Source organism: Lynx canadensis, chromosome C1 (genome assembly GCF_007474595.2).
Source record: "Lynx canadensis isolate LIC74 chromosome C1, mLynCan4.pri.v2, whole genome shotgun sequence".
Classification (NCBI taxonomy): Eukaryota; Metazoa; Chordata; class Mammalia; order Carnivora; family Felidae; genus Lynx; species Lynx canadensis.
This window is the reverse complement of record NC_044310.1, coordinates 188,847,605-188,863,060: the sequence shown is the minus strand read 5'-3', so window position 1 is coordinate 188,863,060 and position 15,456 is coordinate 188,847,605. Positions and strand designations below refer to the sequence as shown.

Genomic DNA, 15,456 nt, shown 5'->3' with positions numbered 1-15,456 from the left:
ACTTCTATTATCTAAATGTCTACCCCTATGAATAAGTAAATGACTCATATCACTGAAATATTTCCTAGGATTTTATGCAATTTCACAGAAAATTTCCATTTTACCTTTAAGCTGAAAAATCTTTGGCAATAGTGATTAAAATACAGGAAAAGTAAAAGTTCCATCAGTGAAATGGAGGTTCAAGATGAGATTTTTACTGTATTAGAACACTTTTGCAACTTTAATATATATGCGTACTACGAAATTGCCTTTTTTAAAGTTTGGCATCTATTTATTGCCTGTTGTGTATATAATTTTGAAACAGAATTTTAAACCACTCAATGATAAATAATAAATAAAACATTAATGGGTATTTGCAAGGACAACTAGCATACAATCAGAAAGCATAGCTCTCAAAAATCACTGAGTCACGGCACCATGCCGTGTTAAGGTCAGATGTGTCCAGGGCTGGCTTCATGGGTTGCAAACAGTGCAGTCCCACAGAATCCCACTGTTCAGAGGGCCATATGCTTGGAATATAATACTTTGAGGGCACTGTCATGAAATTCTTAAAAATTTTACTTTTCAATATGTGTTTTGTAAGTGGAGTCTCATGTAGCATGCCTTGGGGGCTTGGAGACTACTTGCTTGTCTCCCTGACAGGTTCTCAGTGACCAGCTCCCTGCTGCCTGGTGTCCTCGGCCCCACCTGACTTTTGTTCTACCTACCCTTGCTGGTGAGCAGTGCCATCTTTTGCTCAGGGCAGCAATAGGATTACATTAGCAGGGGAGTTGGTGAGGGAGGCCCACTTTTTGCCATGGTCATCCTCCAGTGGGGGCCTGGGGTGCACCCCCCCATGGGGAGGTCTGGGGTCCCACAAGCAGTTTGTTTGGAGCATCTTGAAGCAGGGCAAAGAAGTAGTCATTCCTGCCCTGGGCTGGCCACACACTACAGCATGTTCACTGATCAGGACTGTCTTGCCTACCCCTGATCGAGGTAAGTAATGCATCCTGGTACAGAGTTCAATCCCTTAGGTGATCCCTTAGGGGTCACTCATCCACCATAGTTTCAAAGAGCAAGTCCATAGGAGGGGAGACTGACTTTGTCCCCAGCCAAGGCCTCGTATTTTCATTTTGCACTGGGTCCCACAAATTTTGTAGTCAGGCCTAATTATGCCTCCCACAATCAAACTAAAAAATATTTATAGACATCATAGAATGGACTGTGGGACATCTCTTTTCAAGTGTTGTTTGTTTTTAGGACACTATTATCCTGTTTCTCTCAGTTATCAATACATAGTACACTAATTTAGCCAGTTCTTTTTGCTTAGGGGCTTTTTCCTTTTTTAAAAATAATTCTTCCTTGAGAGAATAAGATGAAATAAAAAAGGAAATCTAAACACGTGGTTTTTTTTAAAGTATAAGCCTGAGCATATTCCCATATAAAATAACCCTTCAATTTAAATTTCCCCCTTCTATATGGGGATTGGATTAGAAAATTTCTATGGATTCTCTTAAATGAACCATAGTATTACCAAACCTATTAAGACTAAAGTGAATCAAAGCTAAAAAATTAATAGATCATACTTCTGACCTCAATTTAGTTAATTAGCTGTCTTCAGGGATTCTTAAATTACTATAAACATTAATTTTTAAAAACTGCACCACAGAGAAACTACAATACAAAACACATAGCTCTTTAGCAAGTATCTCAAAATTTCAGGTATCTATGTTAAAATTAAGTTAAGTAAAAGTCATAGTTGTTGTTACAAAAACTACCCCCTTCTTCCACTGCTTAATAAATCCACATTTTCAGAATTAAGGGTGAGAATTCCTTCCTCCTAAACTTCGGGTCCCCCAAATCTTACTATTCTTCTCCTGGCCCCTAATGTCCAAAATTGAGCTTACAGACAAGGATATATGAGGTGGGGTAAAAGGAGGTCTAATAATGGTATCTGTCTAGCAGTGCTGGATTGGAGTTCAGGCCAGAAGGAACTTCTGAGGTGTCTCTGTGCATACACATGCCTGGCCACTGTAGAGAAGTCTCTTCTGGTTCTGAGTTGACCTATGATATCAACTGTGGTTTAGATTTAGATGATCCCAGGGAGACTAGATCAGTCTGGGGGTTAACTAAGAGATTTGGTCCAGAATTTCCCAACTTCTCAGGCCCTCCTATAAATCTTCTAGAAAAAACAGAAAATCGTAACAGACTCATTGTTCTACTTCAATCCAAAATTGCACCTTGGGTTTGAAACCAGATCAATTTCTGATCATGGAGAGAACAAGATGACATTTATCTTGATGGGAATGCTGTGCTACAGTACTGCCCTATTGCTTGATTTGCCTTTTCCAAAATTACATAATTCCCACAGGGCACCATGCAGACAGAAATACTCCACAGTGATTCTTGTGATTAGACCCTATACTGGAAAAGATGAAAACCTCAGAGACAGACATAAAATTTATACACACATTAAGAAAGGTTGTCATGGCAACTTTGCTTGAAGATATGTATTTTTAAATCTAAGTAAATTTAACATTCAAAACACATTTGCATCTACCTCAAAAGTTCTGTATCAAGAAAAAATTTTTTTAAATTTCCCAATTCCTTCTAAAGCTACACCTCTTTGAAAGCTTAATAAAATCCTATGAATACAATGGCAGCATACTTAAGCACATTTCAGAAGGATAGGAGAAAAACCCAAAGTGAAAGCCCAATAATGTTATTAGTTCCAGAAGCCCTAGGCTTCTCCCTCTAAAATCTAAAATTGTGAGCAGGCTGGGGCGCCTGGGTGGCTGAGTAGGTTAAGTGACCAACCTCGGCTCAGGTCATAATCTCACGGTTTGTGGGTTCAAGCCCTGCGTCGGGCTCTGTGCTGAACACTTGGCTCGGAGCCTGGAGGCTGCTTCAGATTCTGTGTCTCCTTCTCTCTCTGCCCCTACCCCGCTTGTGGTCTGTCTCACTCTGTATCTCAAAAAAAGTGTAAAAAAAAAAAAAAATTAAAATTGTGAGCAGGCTATGCCATATAATCTCTACAAGGTCTTTATAACCTCTAAAAATCAATTCTCTATTAGCTGAAGACCTTGCAACGCAAGCAACAAATCATGAAAGTTGAACACACCTAGTGCTGCCGTATAATTAAGCAACAATTCACACAAATGGCTACAATAAATATTTTTCCTTAACCTAGTCAAACCAATTCTTAATACTGTTTCATCTCACTCTGAAAGTTCTATTATTCTTTCTATTTAGCATCAATGTTGACAGTTTTCCTTGATAAGACACCTAGATTCTTCTCTTGCTCATACGCTAAAAAATACATAAATAATGGTTTACCTTCAACAGTTCCTTGTGCTTCTTCCCCCACTACAGCCTATAATTGAAGCCTTCCATGTTGTCATGTGATCATCTACAAGCTCCTTCCTAAGTTCCTTTCAGCGACTAACTTAAAGGATTCTTGAGCTGCTTCCACACCCAGGACCTAGAGAGCTCTGAGTGCTAGAAGGCTAAGCATTGGGATGTGAAACTTTAGGGTTCTCTCTCCTGGGTTGGAGCAGAGGAGAGAGAACACATTTATAATGTCATGTCTGTTTTGTTCACTGCTCTATCCCCAGTGCCTAGCTTAAGACCTGGCATGCATTAAGTGCTCAATAAAAAACTGTTGTCAAAATACATAGGAATAAATCTAACCAAAGAGGTGAAAAATATATACACTGAAAACCAAAGAAAGCTTATGAAAGAAATTGAAGAAGACACACAAAAAAAGGAAGAAGATTCCATGCTCCTGGATAGAAAGAACAAGTATTGTTAAAATGTCAATACTGCCCAAAGCAATCTGCATGTTCAGTGCAATTCCTATCAAAATAACACCAGCATTCTTCACAGAGCTAGAACAAACAATCCTAAAATTTATATGGAACCAGAAAAGACCCCGAATAGCCAAAGCAATCTTGAAAAAGGAAACCAAAGCAGGAGGCATCACAATCCTGGACTTCAGGCTGTACTACAAAGCTGTAATCATCAAGACAGTATGGTACTGTCACAAGAACAGACACTCAGATCAATGGAACAGAATAGAGAATCCAGAAATGGACCCACAAATGTATGGCCAACTAATCTTTGACAAAGCAGGAAAGAATAGCCAATGGAATAAAGACAGCCTCTTCAGCAAGAGGTGCTGGGAAAACTGGACAGCGACATGCAGAAGAATGAACCTGGACCACTTTCTTACACCATACACAAAAATAAATTCAAAATGGATGAAAGTCCTCAATGGAAGACAGGAAGCCATCAAAATCCTCGAGGAGAAAGCAGGCAAAAACCTCTTTGACCTTGCCCGCAGCAACTTCTTACTCAACACGTCTCCGGAAGCAAGGGAAACCAAAGCAAAAATGAACTACTGGGATCTCATCAAAATAAAAAGCTTCTTTCTGCACAGCAAAGGAAACAATCAGCAAAACGAAAAGGCAACTGACAGAATGGGAGAAGATATTTGCAAATGACCTGTCAGATAAAGGGTTAGTATCCAAAATCTACAAAGAAGTTATCAAACTCAACACCCAAAAAACAAATAATCCAGTGAAGAAATGGGCAAAGGACATGAATAGACACTTCTCCAAAGAAGACAACCAGATGGCCAACCAACACATGAAAAAATGCTCAACATCACTCATCATCAGGGAAATACAAATCAAAACCACAATGAGATACCACCTTACACCTGTCAGAATGGCTAAGATTAACAATTCAGGCAACAACAGATGTTGGCGAGGATGCGGACAAAGAGGATCTCTTTTGCACTGTTGGTGGCAGTGCAAGCTGGTGCAGCTACTCTGGAAAACAGTATGGAGGTTCCTCAAAAAACTAAAAATAGAACTACCCTACGACTCAGCAACTGCACTACTAGGCATTTATCCAAGGGATACAGGTGTGCTGTTTCAGAAGGACACATGCACCCCCATGTTTATAGCAGCACTATCCACAATAGCCAAAGTATGGAAAGAGCCCAAATGTCCATCGACGGATGAATGGATACAGAAGATGTGGCATATATATACAATGGAGTATTGCTTGGCAATCAAAAAGAATGAAATTTTGCCATTTGCAACTATGTGGATGGAACTAGAGGGTATTATGCTAAGTGAAATTAGTCAAAGACAAATATGACTTCACTCATATGAGGACTTTAAGAGACAAAACAGGTGAACATAAGGGAAGGGAAGCAAAAATTATATAAAAACAGGGAGGGGACAAAAACATAAGACTCTTAAATATGGAGAGCACACAGAGGGTTACTAGAGGGGTTGTGTGAGGGGGGATGAGCTAAACAGGTAAGGAGCATTAAGGAACCTACTCCTGAAATCATTGTTGCACTATATGCTAACTAATTTGGATATAAATTTAAAAAATTAAAAAAAAAAAGCCCATCCTCTAGTATATTACACTGCCTTTCCTGTTGTGTGCCATTATGTCGATATGCCACCAATTAATAAACTGACCTATTGTTAAATTAAAAAAAAAAAAGATGTGGTATATATATACAAAGGAGGATTACTGGGCAATCAAAGAGAATGAAATCTTGCCACTTGCAACTACGTAGATGGAACTAGAGGGTATTATGCTAAGCGAAATTAGTCAGTTAGGGAAAGACAAATAGCATATGACTTCAGTCATATGAGGACTTTAAGATACAAAACAGATGAACAAAAGGGAAGCAAAAATAATATAAAAACAGGGAGGGGGACAAAACATAAGAGATTCTTAAATATGGAGAACAGAGGGCTGGTTACTAGAGGGGTTATGGGAGGGGGGGTGGGCTAAATGGGTAAGGGGCATTAAGGAATCTACTCCTTAAATCATTGTTGCACTATATGCTAACTTGGATGTAAATTTTAAAAAATAAATAAAAAAAAAAATGTTGCCAGGGTAAATAAGTCCCATCTCTTTGGATAGGTATATAAGTCAGGACAGGAGTATAAGGAAGACTCAGTAGAGCTATAGGGTGTTGTGCTCTCACAGAGAAAAGAGGTAGAGATAAGGAGTGAGAGAATTTGGAATTCAGGTGGTTTGGTTCTAAGACTATGGTTGTTCCTAGTCTAGAGAAGCTCTGGACCATGCAGAGTTTAAGGAACCAGACAAGACAGATATCCCTTGAGACTATTTGTCTCTAGGTCATGTTGGACAAAATGGGTTCCGTTCTATAGAAGACTCATTCCATGAAACAGTGTTTGTTTTTTTTTTTAATGGTATAAAAACAATATTATGTTTAATATTTATATTATTGAATATTATCCAACAGTGGTTTTTATAATAAAAGATGTAACTGAAAAAAAGGGGAATCTTCATCAAAACACATTAGGAACATTCAAAATTATCAAGTTTAAATAGGCTCCTTTACAGTTGAACCTCTCATCACTTCTGACATATTAATACATATTATAAATATCTGAGAAAGATTATAGTATATAGAATCTGAGAGTATGATCAAATAACCTTTTCCTCAGAGTATTTCACAGGATAGCAGTCCATGGAACATACTTAGGGAAATAATGCTCTCACTAATTAAAACAACTGTGGTCCTTAAACATTTCCAGATTTAATGATGATCTGGTGATATGATATAAAGAAAGGACTACTTGCTTACCAACTATTTTCATTGATGTTTTGTGTAACTACAGCCTATCATGAGTCTGTGTTCATACCTAATATCACTGATAAGTCTATGTTCATACCTAATATCACTAATCACTGAAAGATTTCCATAAAACATCTTCTTAAATATTTCTAGTAATGGGATACACTTAGCATATCACAAAGTACTATTAGCATTAGAGGTAGTTTGGCTACCTGGAAATCTTTTTCAACTATTAGGTAATCACCTTTACTTTACATACACAGAAAACCTCAATGAGGATTTCACTCATTTATTTAAAAATATTTATTGATTGACCTTTTTGGAGACAGACACTTTACAACTTTATAACATAGTTACGGTGGTAATGTAACAGTTTTATTTGCTCCTATCATGTGTTAAAAAAGTAAAACAAGAATTTGCAAGTATTTTAGATAAAAATACATTTGTGGGTTTTTTTTTTTAATTACCAGACAGGATCTTATTTGTTCATGACATTTTATCACATGCTATAACAAGATCCATTCCCAGTCTCTAGAAAGCCACCAAACTATAAACCGACTAAACAGGGAGTAGAACTGGAAGAAGAATGTCATTTCCTGCCCTTTTGTTTATTGCCTGGATGTTTTACAAAATGGCTCCTAACTCCAATTTTACAAGTATCCATTCACTCTGTGTCATCAAAATAAATTTAGTATTTGATTTACAGATTTTAAGTCTATTTTCCATCCCACCCCCCAAAATCTATTCCCCAACACCCTTATAAAAGTAACAAAGGAAAATTAAAATATATTAAGTGAAAAGCAAACTATATTATGATTGAAATGTTTACAAATATATGTATGTGGAAATAGGAAAAAAAATTAGACAGTTATACAGATGATGGTTGAGTTGGCAGCATTAGTTTTCTTTAGGATATCTTTTAATACTGCTGTTACAATACTCTTTTTAGTCATTTTCTTTAGCTATTATGAACACTACATCATTTGAAACTATTGCTTGATCCCCTCTTGAGTAACAAATTATACCAATGAACCCCCCCGAAGATATGAAGATAATTTGAAATTTAGATCTTTTTATATTTCTTTGCAAGTATATGCCAGTATTCATTTATAGTATTTCTTCTAGCAGGAATGAAAAACTATTTTAGTTTGTCACTACTGTCATGCTCTAAAGGACTAAATAAGTGTATAAAGTATTTAGTTTATAACAAACGCTCCCTCCACTCCCCTCTTCTACTTTCAGCTTAACTCTTGCTGTGAGTTTCACTCTCACTCCTTTTATCAGTGGGGGGTCACTCATGTGCCTCAAAGCAACACTGTATAAAGCCTTTTTGGCTGTGCCGATTTCCTCTGACTCCAGTGTAACAGTAACTGCTTTGTTATTATACCCCACTTGCCTCCATCCTCACCTTCTACCTTAATCATTGGTCTTAGTAACTTAGGAAACAGGCATAGGACTGGCCAAGAAGAAAAATAAGGTTGCTCATATCAATTTGTTGATATTATACAAACCTGCCCCTGAAAATAGTTTTCTTTCAAAGAAAGAATAATAGTTTTCTTTCAAAGCTACTACACTTACTCTCTGATGTTTATTGGTCATGTCCTCAGTTACACACGGTAGAATTGTGTTTAAGCAGTTTTCAATCGGTCAACATAACCACATATGGAAAAAGTACATTTTATAGGTCAACAGCACTTTTCATGGATCTGAGGAAAAAATCACGACGGCTTCAAGGGAAGAATCTTAGTCTGTTTGTCTGACTCCAAAACAACAAAGATTCTTAAGATTTCCTCTTAAAAGCTGAAATGCCAGAACACCTGGATGGCTCAGCTGGCTAAGGGTCCAACTTTGGCTCAGGTCATAATCTCATAGTTTGTGGGTTCGAGCCCCACGTTGGGCTCTGTGCTGATAGCTCAGAGCCTAGAGCCTGGAGCCTGCTTTGGATTCTGTGTCTCCCTCTCTGACCCTCCCCTGCTGGCACTCTCTCTCTCAGAAATGAATAAACATTGAAAAACAAACAAACAAACAAACAAACAAACAAACAAACAAACAGTTGAAATGCCACATTGACCTGAACTTAATTGTATTTTTCTTTGGATAAAAGAGTAATTTCATTTCTTAAATGCTCCTTGTAACACCTAGACTTCTATGACTTTAGCAACTCAGATGTACAAATATATAAATTACTGTTTTGATAAATGGATGAGGAAGTAAAGCCATTTTTAAAGCTGAAAAGAATAACAATACCTGCAAAGGGAAAGAGGGGGGAAAAAGAATGACAAAAATCTGTGCTTACATTCTGAGTGAGAAGAATATGAATGTTCCAGCTGTAGAAAACATTATTGGTTCATAATATATTACATGAAGAGAACATTATGTATAACAAGTCTGTAAAAAGTATATGTGGATACAAAAGAACAGAAACATCTACCTCAGAAGCTTAATACTGGCTTACTTCAAGTAGTGGGACTATATAGGTGACTAAGTTTGTTATTTTTGTTTCTGTATTTCCAAGATTTTTCTACAGTAAACTTATATAATTTTCATAACAAAATAGAACATTTTGTTTTTAAAATATGTAATATTTTAAGAAGACAAACACATTTTTACATAGGGTCTATAAATAAGATAGAATCTACTTATATAAAAAAAATGGGACTGCACATTTGTGGGCCAGATATAACAGTATGTGAGTTTTTCATTTTTCCCATGCACAGAATTAATTCTGTCTTGAATTTTATTAGCACAAAGTGTGGAAGAATCCTTTCTTTCCATAAAAAATGTGTGTTGTGCTGGTGTTTTTAACAATAAACTTATCAACATTTGAAAAAAATGCAGATGAGGGGCGCCTGGGTGGCTCAGTCGGTTAAGCGTCCGACTTCAGCTCAGGTCACGATCTCACGATCTCACGGTCCTTGAGTTCGAGCCCCGCGTCGGGCTCTGGGCTGATGGCTCAGAGCCTGGAGCCTGTTTCCGATTCTGTGTCTCCCTCTCTCTCTGCCCCTCCCCCATTCATGCTCTGTCTCTCTCCGTCTCAAAAATAAGTAAACGTTAAAAAACAAAATTAAAAAAAAAAAAGAATGCAGATCAAAATCAGGTAATAAATAGTTTTAAAAAATCCAAAAAGCTACAAAATTTGAGTCCTGCTTAGTGTCATGCTACTAGCCATGAGTAACACTGAGGCTACTATAATTTCAGTCTTTGATAAATACAAAGGGTCAAGTAAGAACAGTGAATGGATAACTTATTTCATACATAATTAACAATATCTTTATTTAAAAAAAATCCTCTAGAAGATAACTTATTTGTAATGTTTTAAGTTAGCCATATAACCATGGATAAAAATGTGCTTATTCAGCTGATTCTTTTATTTTCATTGATTCAAACCAGTAGTAATTATACATTGGCTTGTATATTGGCAATATACCAATTCCTTGACCCTTTGGATCAACTACCCTGTTTTTGCCTTGATGATTGCTGATCAGGTCTCACTTGCTTTAAAATACAACTTACCTCAAACTGATTTTACTGACACTTGGTTTACATATCAATTGCCTACTCTAACTTTCCACTGCCAGTTTCCAAACCAATCAAGGTACTGGGATAACAAAGGAAAATATGGATACACACAAAACCATAGAAAATGATAGGTGGGAACTTAACAGTGTGCCTTTTTGGAAACAACATGATGCTGGAAACTAAGAATACATTTCACTTAAAGTTTTAGAATTTAAATTATTCCATAAATTATTTTGGCAGAAATAAAAGCTGCATCTAATTACTTAAATTCTATCTTAACCACTCCTAGCTAGTTCTAAAATGTTGGCAATCTGACCATAAACACAGCATAAAATAACTCAATAACTAGGGTACAATCTTGAAACTAAAATTACAAGTGGAATTCAGCAGTGTCAAAAATAAACCCATTTGCAAATAGTTATCATTTTTCTTCCTTTCCTCTCTATCTGCACTTGCCATATTTCCTTCAGTTGTTGTCTTAAAAGAATTCTCAAGAACAATGTAACCAGAAAAGGTGGACAAAACTATAATGCTATCAATAAAACAGTATTAAATATAAAACTTATCAGTGTAAATAAGTAAAATTTTGAAAGATACTTAAAGTGTTTTTAAAATAGCCCCCAAATTCCTTTACTTACTAGTGAGACTAACACTTTTTTCTAAAATTTTAATAGCTATTTCCTCCTCTAAGAATAGTTTATTCATGTCTTTTGATCATTTTTCTATTATGTTTTCTCACCAATCTGTAAGAGCTGTTTATATATCATATGGATATTATCCCTATCAGATGTTTTGCAAATTATTTTCATCCATGTTTTGTTTTTTTTTTAATTTGGTTTTGTTTTTTTGGTTAGTGCTCTCTCATTTCCTAATCATTGAAGTTCATTATATTTAGTACATGACATAATAACAACAAAGTAGAATTCAGTTGTTTCCACAAATGAGAATTGTTGAAGTAATATAGTGCCAGTAACACTTCCAGCCAAACAAAAGAAAAGACAAGCCTCAATCTTAGTTTGTCCCTTAGGAGAGGCACTTCAAAAACACATTCAAAAACAATGGTAGTAGTTTCCAAATGATTTAGAACTGCTCAAAATGATGATCCTTGTATAAGTCATGAAATGAACAGTATTGTCTGGGGAGGTATAAAAATAAGCAAATACAAGGTAGGTTACTCAAACCTACTAATAACGACTAAACACAAACTAATTTATACTCAGAAAATAAAAATCTTAACCCAAGAAATAACATAATGGGAAGTTCTTATTTTCCCCCATTAAAATGATTTACTGGAAGTATGAAAAGAAGTTAGGATTATGTTTCCCTTTTATAAATATTTAGAAAACATGACTTGCCAAAGTGTGCAAAAATAATGTCTCTCTTCAAGAATATTAGAGATTTAAAAAAAGAGCATTAGAGATTAAAGAAAAATAATATGAAGATAATGGCATAGAAAGTGATAAAACAAAAAAGCAGAGAGCTTCCCATTAAAATTATCATTATATTGATATAATAAGAATCAATGTATATCATGAATTAAGAAAATCTGATATACAAAAATCCAAATTTACATAATGAAGTACTAGTATGTATTTATATTCCACAGTATTACTTAGTTTATAAAAGGATTTAATACAGATTTTTCTAAACCATCATTTTCCTCCAGAAAGCTGAATGTATAAAATTTTAATATCTCTTTGAGACAGTGATCCAAGCTTCTTCCTTGGATGATGTTACCAGTTCATACTTAGTTTCAATAACTTGTCCCTCCACAGAAAGTAGGTGCAGCCTTCTCACCAATACACTCAGAAGTACTGTGGTCACCATATATGCAAACCTAGACAGGAAGAAAGTCAACCAATTACTAAAGATGAACAATTACATTTTTATATAATTATACATAATTATATAGGTTGCTTATTCTCCTCAGCAGCAATCATCAAAATTCTAAGTATAAAATTTGGCATCTTTCCTTTTACTTTCCTTTCTCTATCACCCACCTCAACTCTGGGCATTCCTGTGTGCCTGAGAATCCAAGCAAGGAGAAAGTTTTCATTACTGATTCATCATCAAACCGGTCTGGATCAAATCTAAAAAGAAGATTTGGGCAGATCAAAACAGCTCCACTGGCATCTTACTTATTTGTACTATAAAAACATAGATAGGTATCTAACAAAGTCTGAAAAATGTTTAAAATAAAAACTGCTGTCAAAATTGTATTTCAATTTCACCTATTATGTTCTCAAACTATTAAACATATATTGAGTCTTTTTCTGCTTAATTTATTATTTCTACACAATAGATACAAAATACATTTCTCTGGAATCAGCAAGGGATGAAAGTGTAACTGGGTGTACATCATTTTATGAGATATAAGGCTAAATCATACAAAATCACATAATGAATTATTTAAATTTAAGAGCATTAAAAACATCTGTTACATAAGACCATCTCATCAAAATGTGAAGCATCTTACAATGTCTCTACAATTCAAATGTATTTCGTGGGGTCCTGTGTGGTTCAGGCAGTTAAGTCCCTGACTCTTGATTTCGGCTTAGGTCATGATCTCACGGTTGAGAGATTTAGACCCAAATCAGGCTCCTCGCTGACAGTGCGGAGACTGCTTGTGTTTCTCTCTCTCCCTCTCTCTCTCTGCCCCTCCTCCGCTTTCTCTCTCTCTTAAAACAAAACAAAACAAAACACACAAATGTTAAAAGATCTAAACCACGGGTGCTTAGCTGTTCAGCTGGTAGAGCATGGGACTCTTGATCTTGGGGCTGTGAATTCTAGCCCCACGGTGGGTGTTGAGACTATTTAAAAATAAATAGAGAAATAAAAGACCTAAACCATACTGTGGGAAAAAAATAATTCTGCTTTCATTTTCTTTTAAAAAAGTGTAAATTATGTTTCACTATTGGAATATACCAGACTTACATTACAGTCCATGTAACAATTATATCAAATTAAATCGGCTTTTCCTTTTTTTTAAAGTTTTCTTTTTTTTTAAGTTTATTTATTTATTTTGAGAGAGAGAGACCACGAGAGGGGAGAGGCAAAAAGAGAGGGGAGGGAGAATCCCAAGCAGGTTTTGTTTTGTCAGTGTAGAGCCCAATGTGGGGCTCAATCTCATGAACCATGAGATCATGACCTGAGCCAAAATCAACAGTCCAACGCTTAACCGACTAAGCCACCCAGGCACCCCTCCTTTTTTTTTTTTTTTAAAGTTTTTATTTATTTATTTAAATAATCTCTGGGGTGCCTGGCTGGCTCAGTTGGTGGAGCATGGAATTCTTGACCTCAATGTTGTGAGTTTAAGTTCCATGTTGCATATAGATCTTACTTAAAACAAAATAAATAAAATAAAAAATTTATAATTAAGTAATCTCTACACCCAAGGTGAGGCTCGAACTCGTGACCCTAAGATCAAGAATCACATGTTCTTCAGACTGAGCCAGGCAGGCACCCCAATTAGCTTTACCTTTTATAAACTATCTTAAAAACTGAGACCCTAAATTTTTACCTGAAGATATCTACATGTTTTTATTTTTTTAATTATTTTATTTTTTATTTTTATTTTTTTTAAATACCCGGTTTTCTATTTATTTTTCCCCTCTAATGCTTATTTATTTATTTATTTATTATTATTTTTTTCAACGTTTATTTATTTTTGGGACAGAGAGAGACAGAGCATGAACGGGGGAGGGGCAGAGAGAGAGGGAGACACAGAATCGGAAACAGGCTCCAGGCTCTGAGCCATCAGCCCAGAGCCTGACGCGGGGCTCGGACTCAAGGACCGCGAGATCGTGACCTGGCTGAAGTCCGACGCTCAACCGACTGCGCCACCCAGGCGCCCCTATTTATTTATTTTTAAGAGAGGCAGAGCACAATTTGGGGGGAGAGGCAGACACAGAATCTGAAGCAGGCTCTAGGCTCCGAGCTGTAAGCACAGAGCCCAAGTCCAGGCTCAAACCCATGAAGTGTAAGATCATGATCTGAGCTGAAGCTGAACACTCAAACAACTGAGCCACCCATGCACCCCCTGTTTTTAATTTTTAGAGAGAGAGAGAGAGAGAGAGAGAGAGAGAGCGCGCGTGAGCACATGAGTAGGGAAAAGGGGCAGAGAGAAAGAATCTTAAGCAGGCTCCATGCTCAGCATAGAGCCCAACATGGGGCTCAATCCCACAATCCCAGGATCATGACTTGGGCTGAAATCAAGAGTCAGATGCTCAAATGACTGAGCCACCCAGGTACCTCTATGTGTTCTTAGATTTTAAAAAAGAATCAAACTTGATTTTTCCAATTACTTTATAAAACACCTCACAATTTTTACGATTAAGAATAAAATGAAATCCAAACTAAAAATAGTTTAATCCTAAATACTGAGGGATTTTGGTTTTTTTAGCTTTCAGTATATTTGACAAATGTTATGTATTTAAAGTATACAATATGATCTGATATATGTACACATTTTGAAAGAATTCCCACCCTTAAGTTAATTAGCACATCCCCCACAATAGAGTTACTATTTTGTGTCTGTGTGGGGAGAACACTTAATTTCTACTGTCTTAGCAAATCTCAATGACACTATACAGTATTACCAAACATGGTCATCACATTATACAGGAGATCCACAGACCTTACTCATCTTATAACTGAAAGTTTGTACCCTTTTACCAGCAGCTCTCTTTCCCCTACCACTACCTGCAGTCCCTGGAAAGGACCATTCTACTCTCTGCTTCTATGTGTTTGACCTTCCCCCTCACCCCCCTCCATATTACACATGTAAGTGCTACAATGCAGTTCTCTGTCTGGCTCATTTCACTTAGTATTATGCCCTCCAGGTTCATCCATGTTGCACAAGTAGCAGGATTTCCTTCTTTTTTAGGGCTCAATAATATTCTACTCTATCTATATATGTATATATAGAGAGAGGAATATATCTACATATATATCTATATATAGACATACAGATATATAGATAGAGTGGACTATTCACTTCTTTATCCATTTACCCACTGACAGACACTTAGGTCATTTTCATACTTGTAAATAATACTGCGATATACGTAAGTGCAGATATCTCAAGATGACAACACCATTTCTTTTGAATATATATGCAGCAAGTGGCACTTCTGGATGATATGGTAGTTTTATTTTTAATTTCTTGAAGATATCCATACTATTTTCCACTGTGGTTGTAGCAATTTACATTCACACCAACAGTATACAAGGCTTCCCTTTTATCCACATCCTTGCCAGCATTTGTCATCTCTTATCTTTTTGAATCTCAACATATGTGAGATGATCTCTCACTGTGGTATATA

General features: G+C 36.2%; 1 protein-coding gene across 2 annotated transcripts in view; it reads right to left on the bottom strand.

Annotated features, from left to right (window-relative positions):
* Positions 1-9,958: 9,958 nt before the first annotated feature.
* LOC115520094 (cytochrome P450 20A1) overlaps positions 9,959-15,456 on the bottom strand; it is an 83,438-nt gene continuing 77,940 nt past the window's right edge. The window contains exons 12-13 of one of the 2 annotated variants that reach the window (XM_030324109.2): positions 12,133-12,222; positions 9,959-11,969 (exon numbers count right to left, since the gene is read on the bottom strand). In XM_030324109.2, coding sequence (XP_030179969.1) covers positions 11,819-11,969; positions 12,133-12,222 — 241 coding nt within the window. In that variant the 3' untranslated portion in view covers positions 9,959-11,818. The remainder of the gene's footprint in view (positions 11,970-12,132; positions 12,223-15,456) is intronic. The other variant, XM_030324110.1, reaches the window with a different exon arrangement.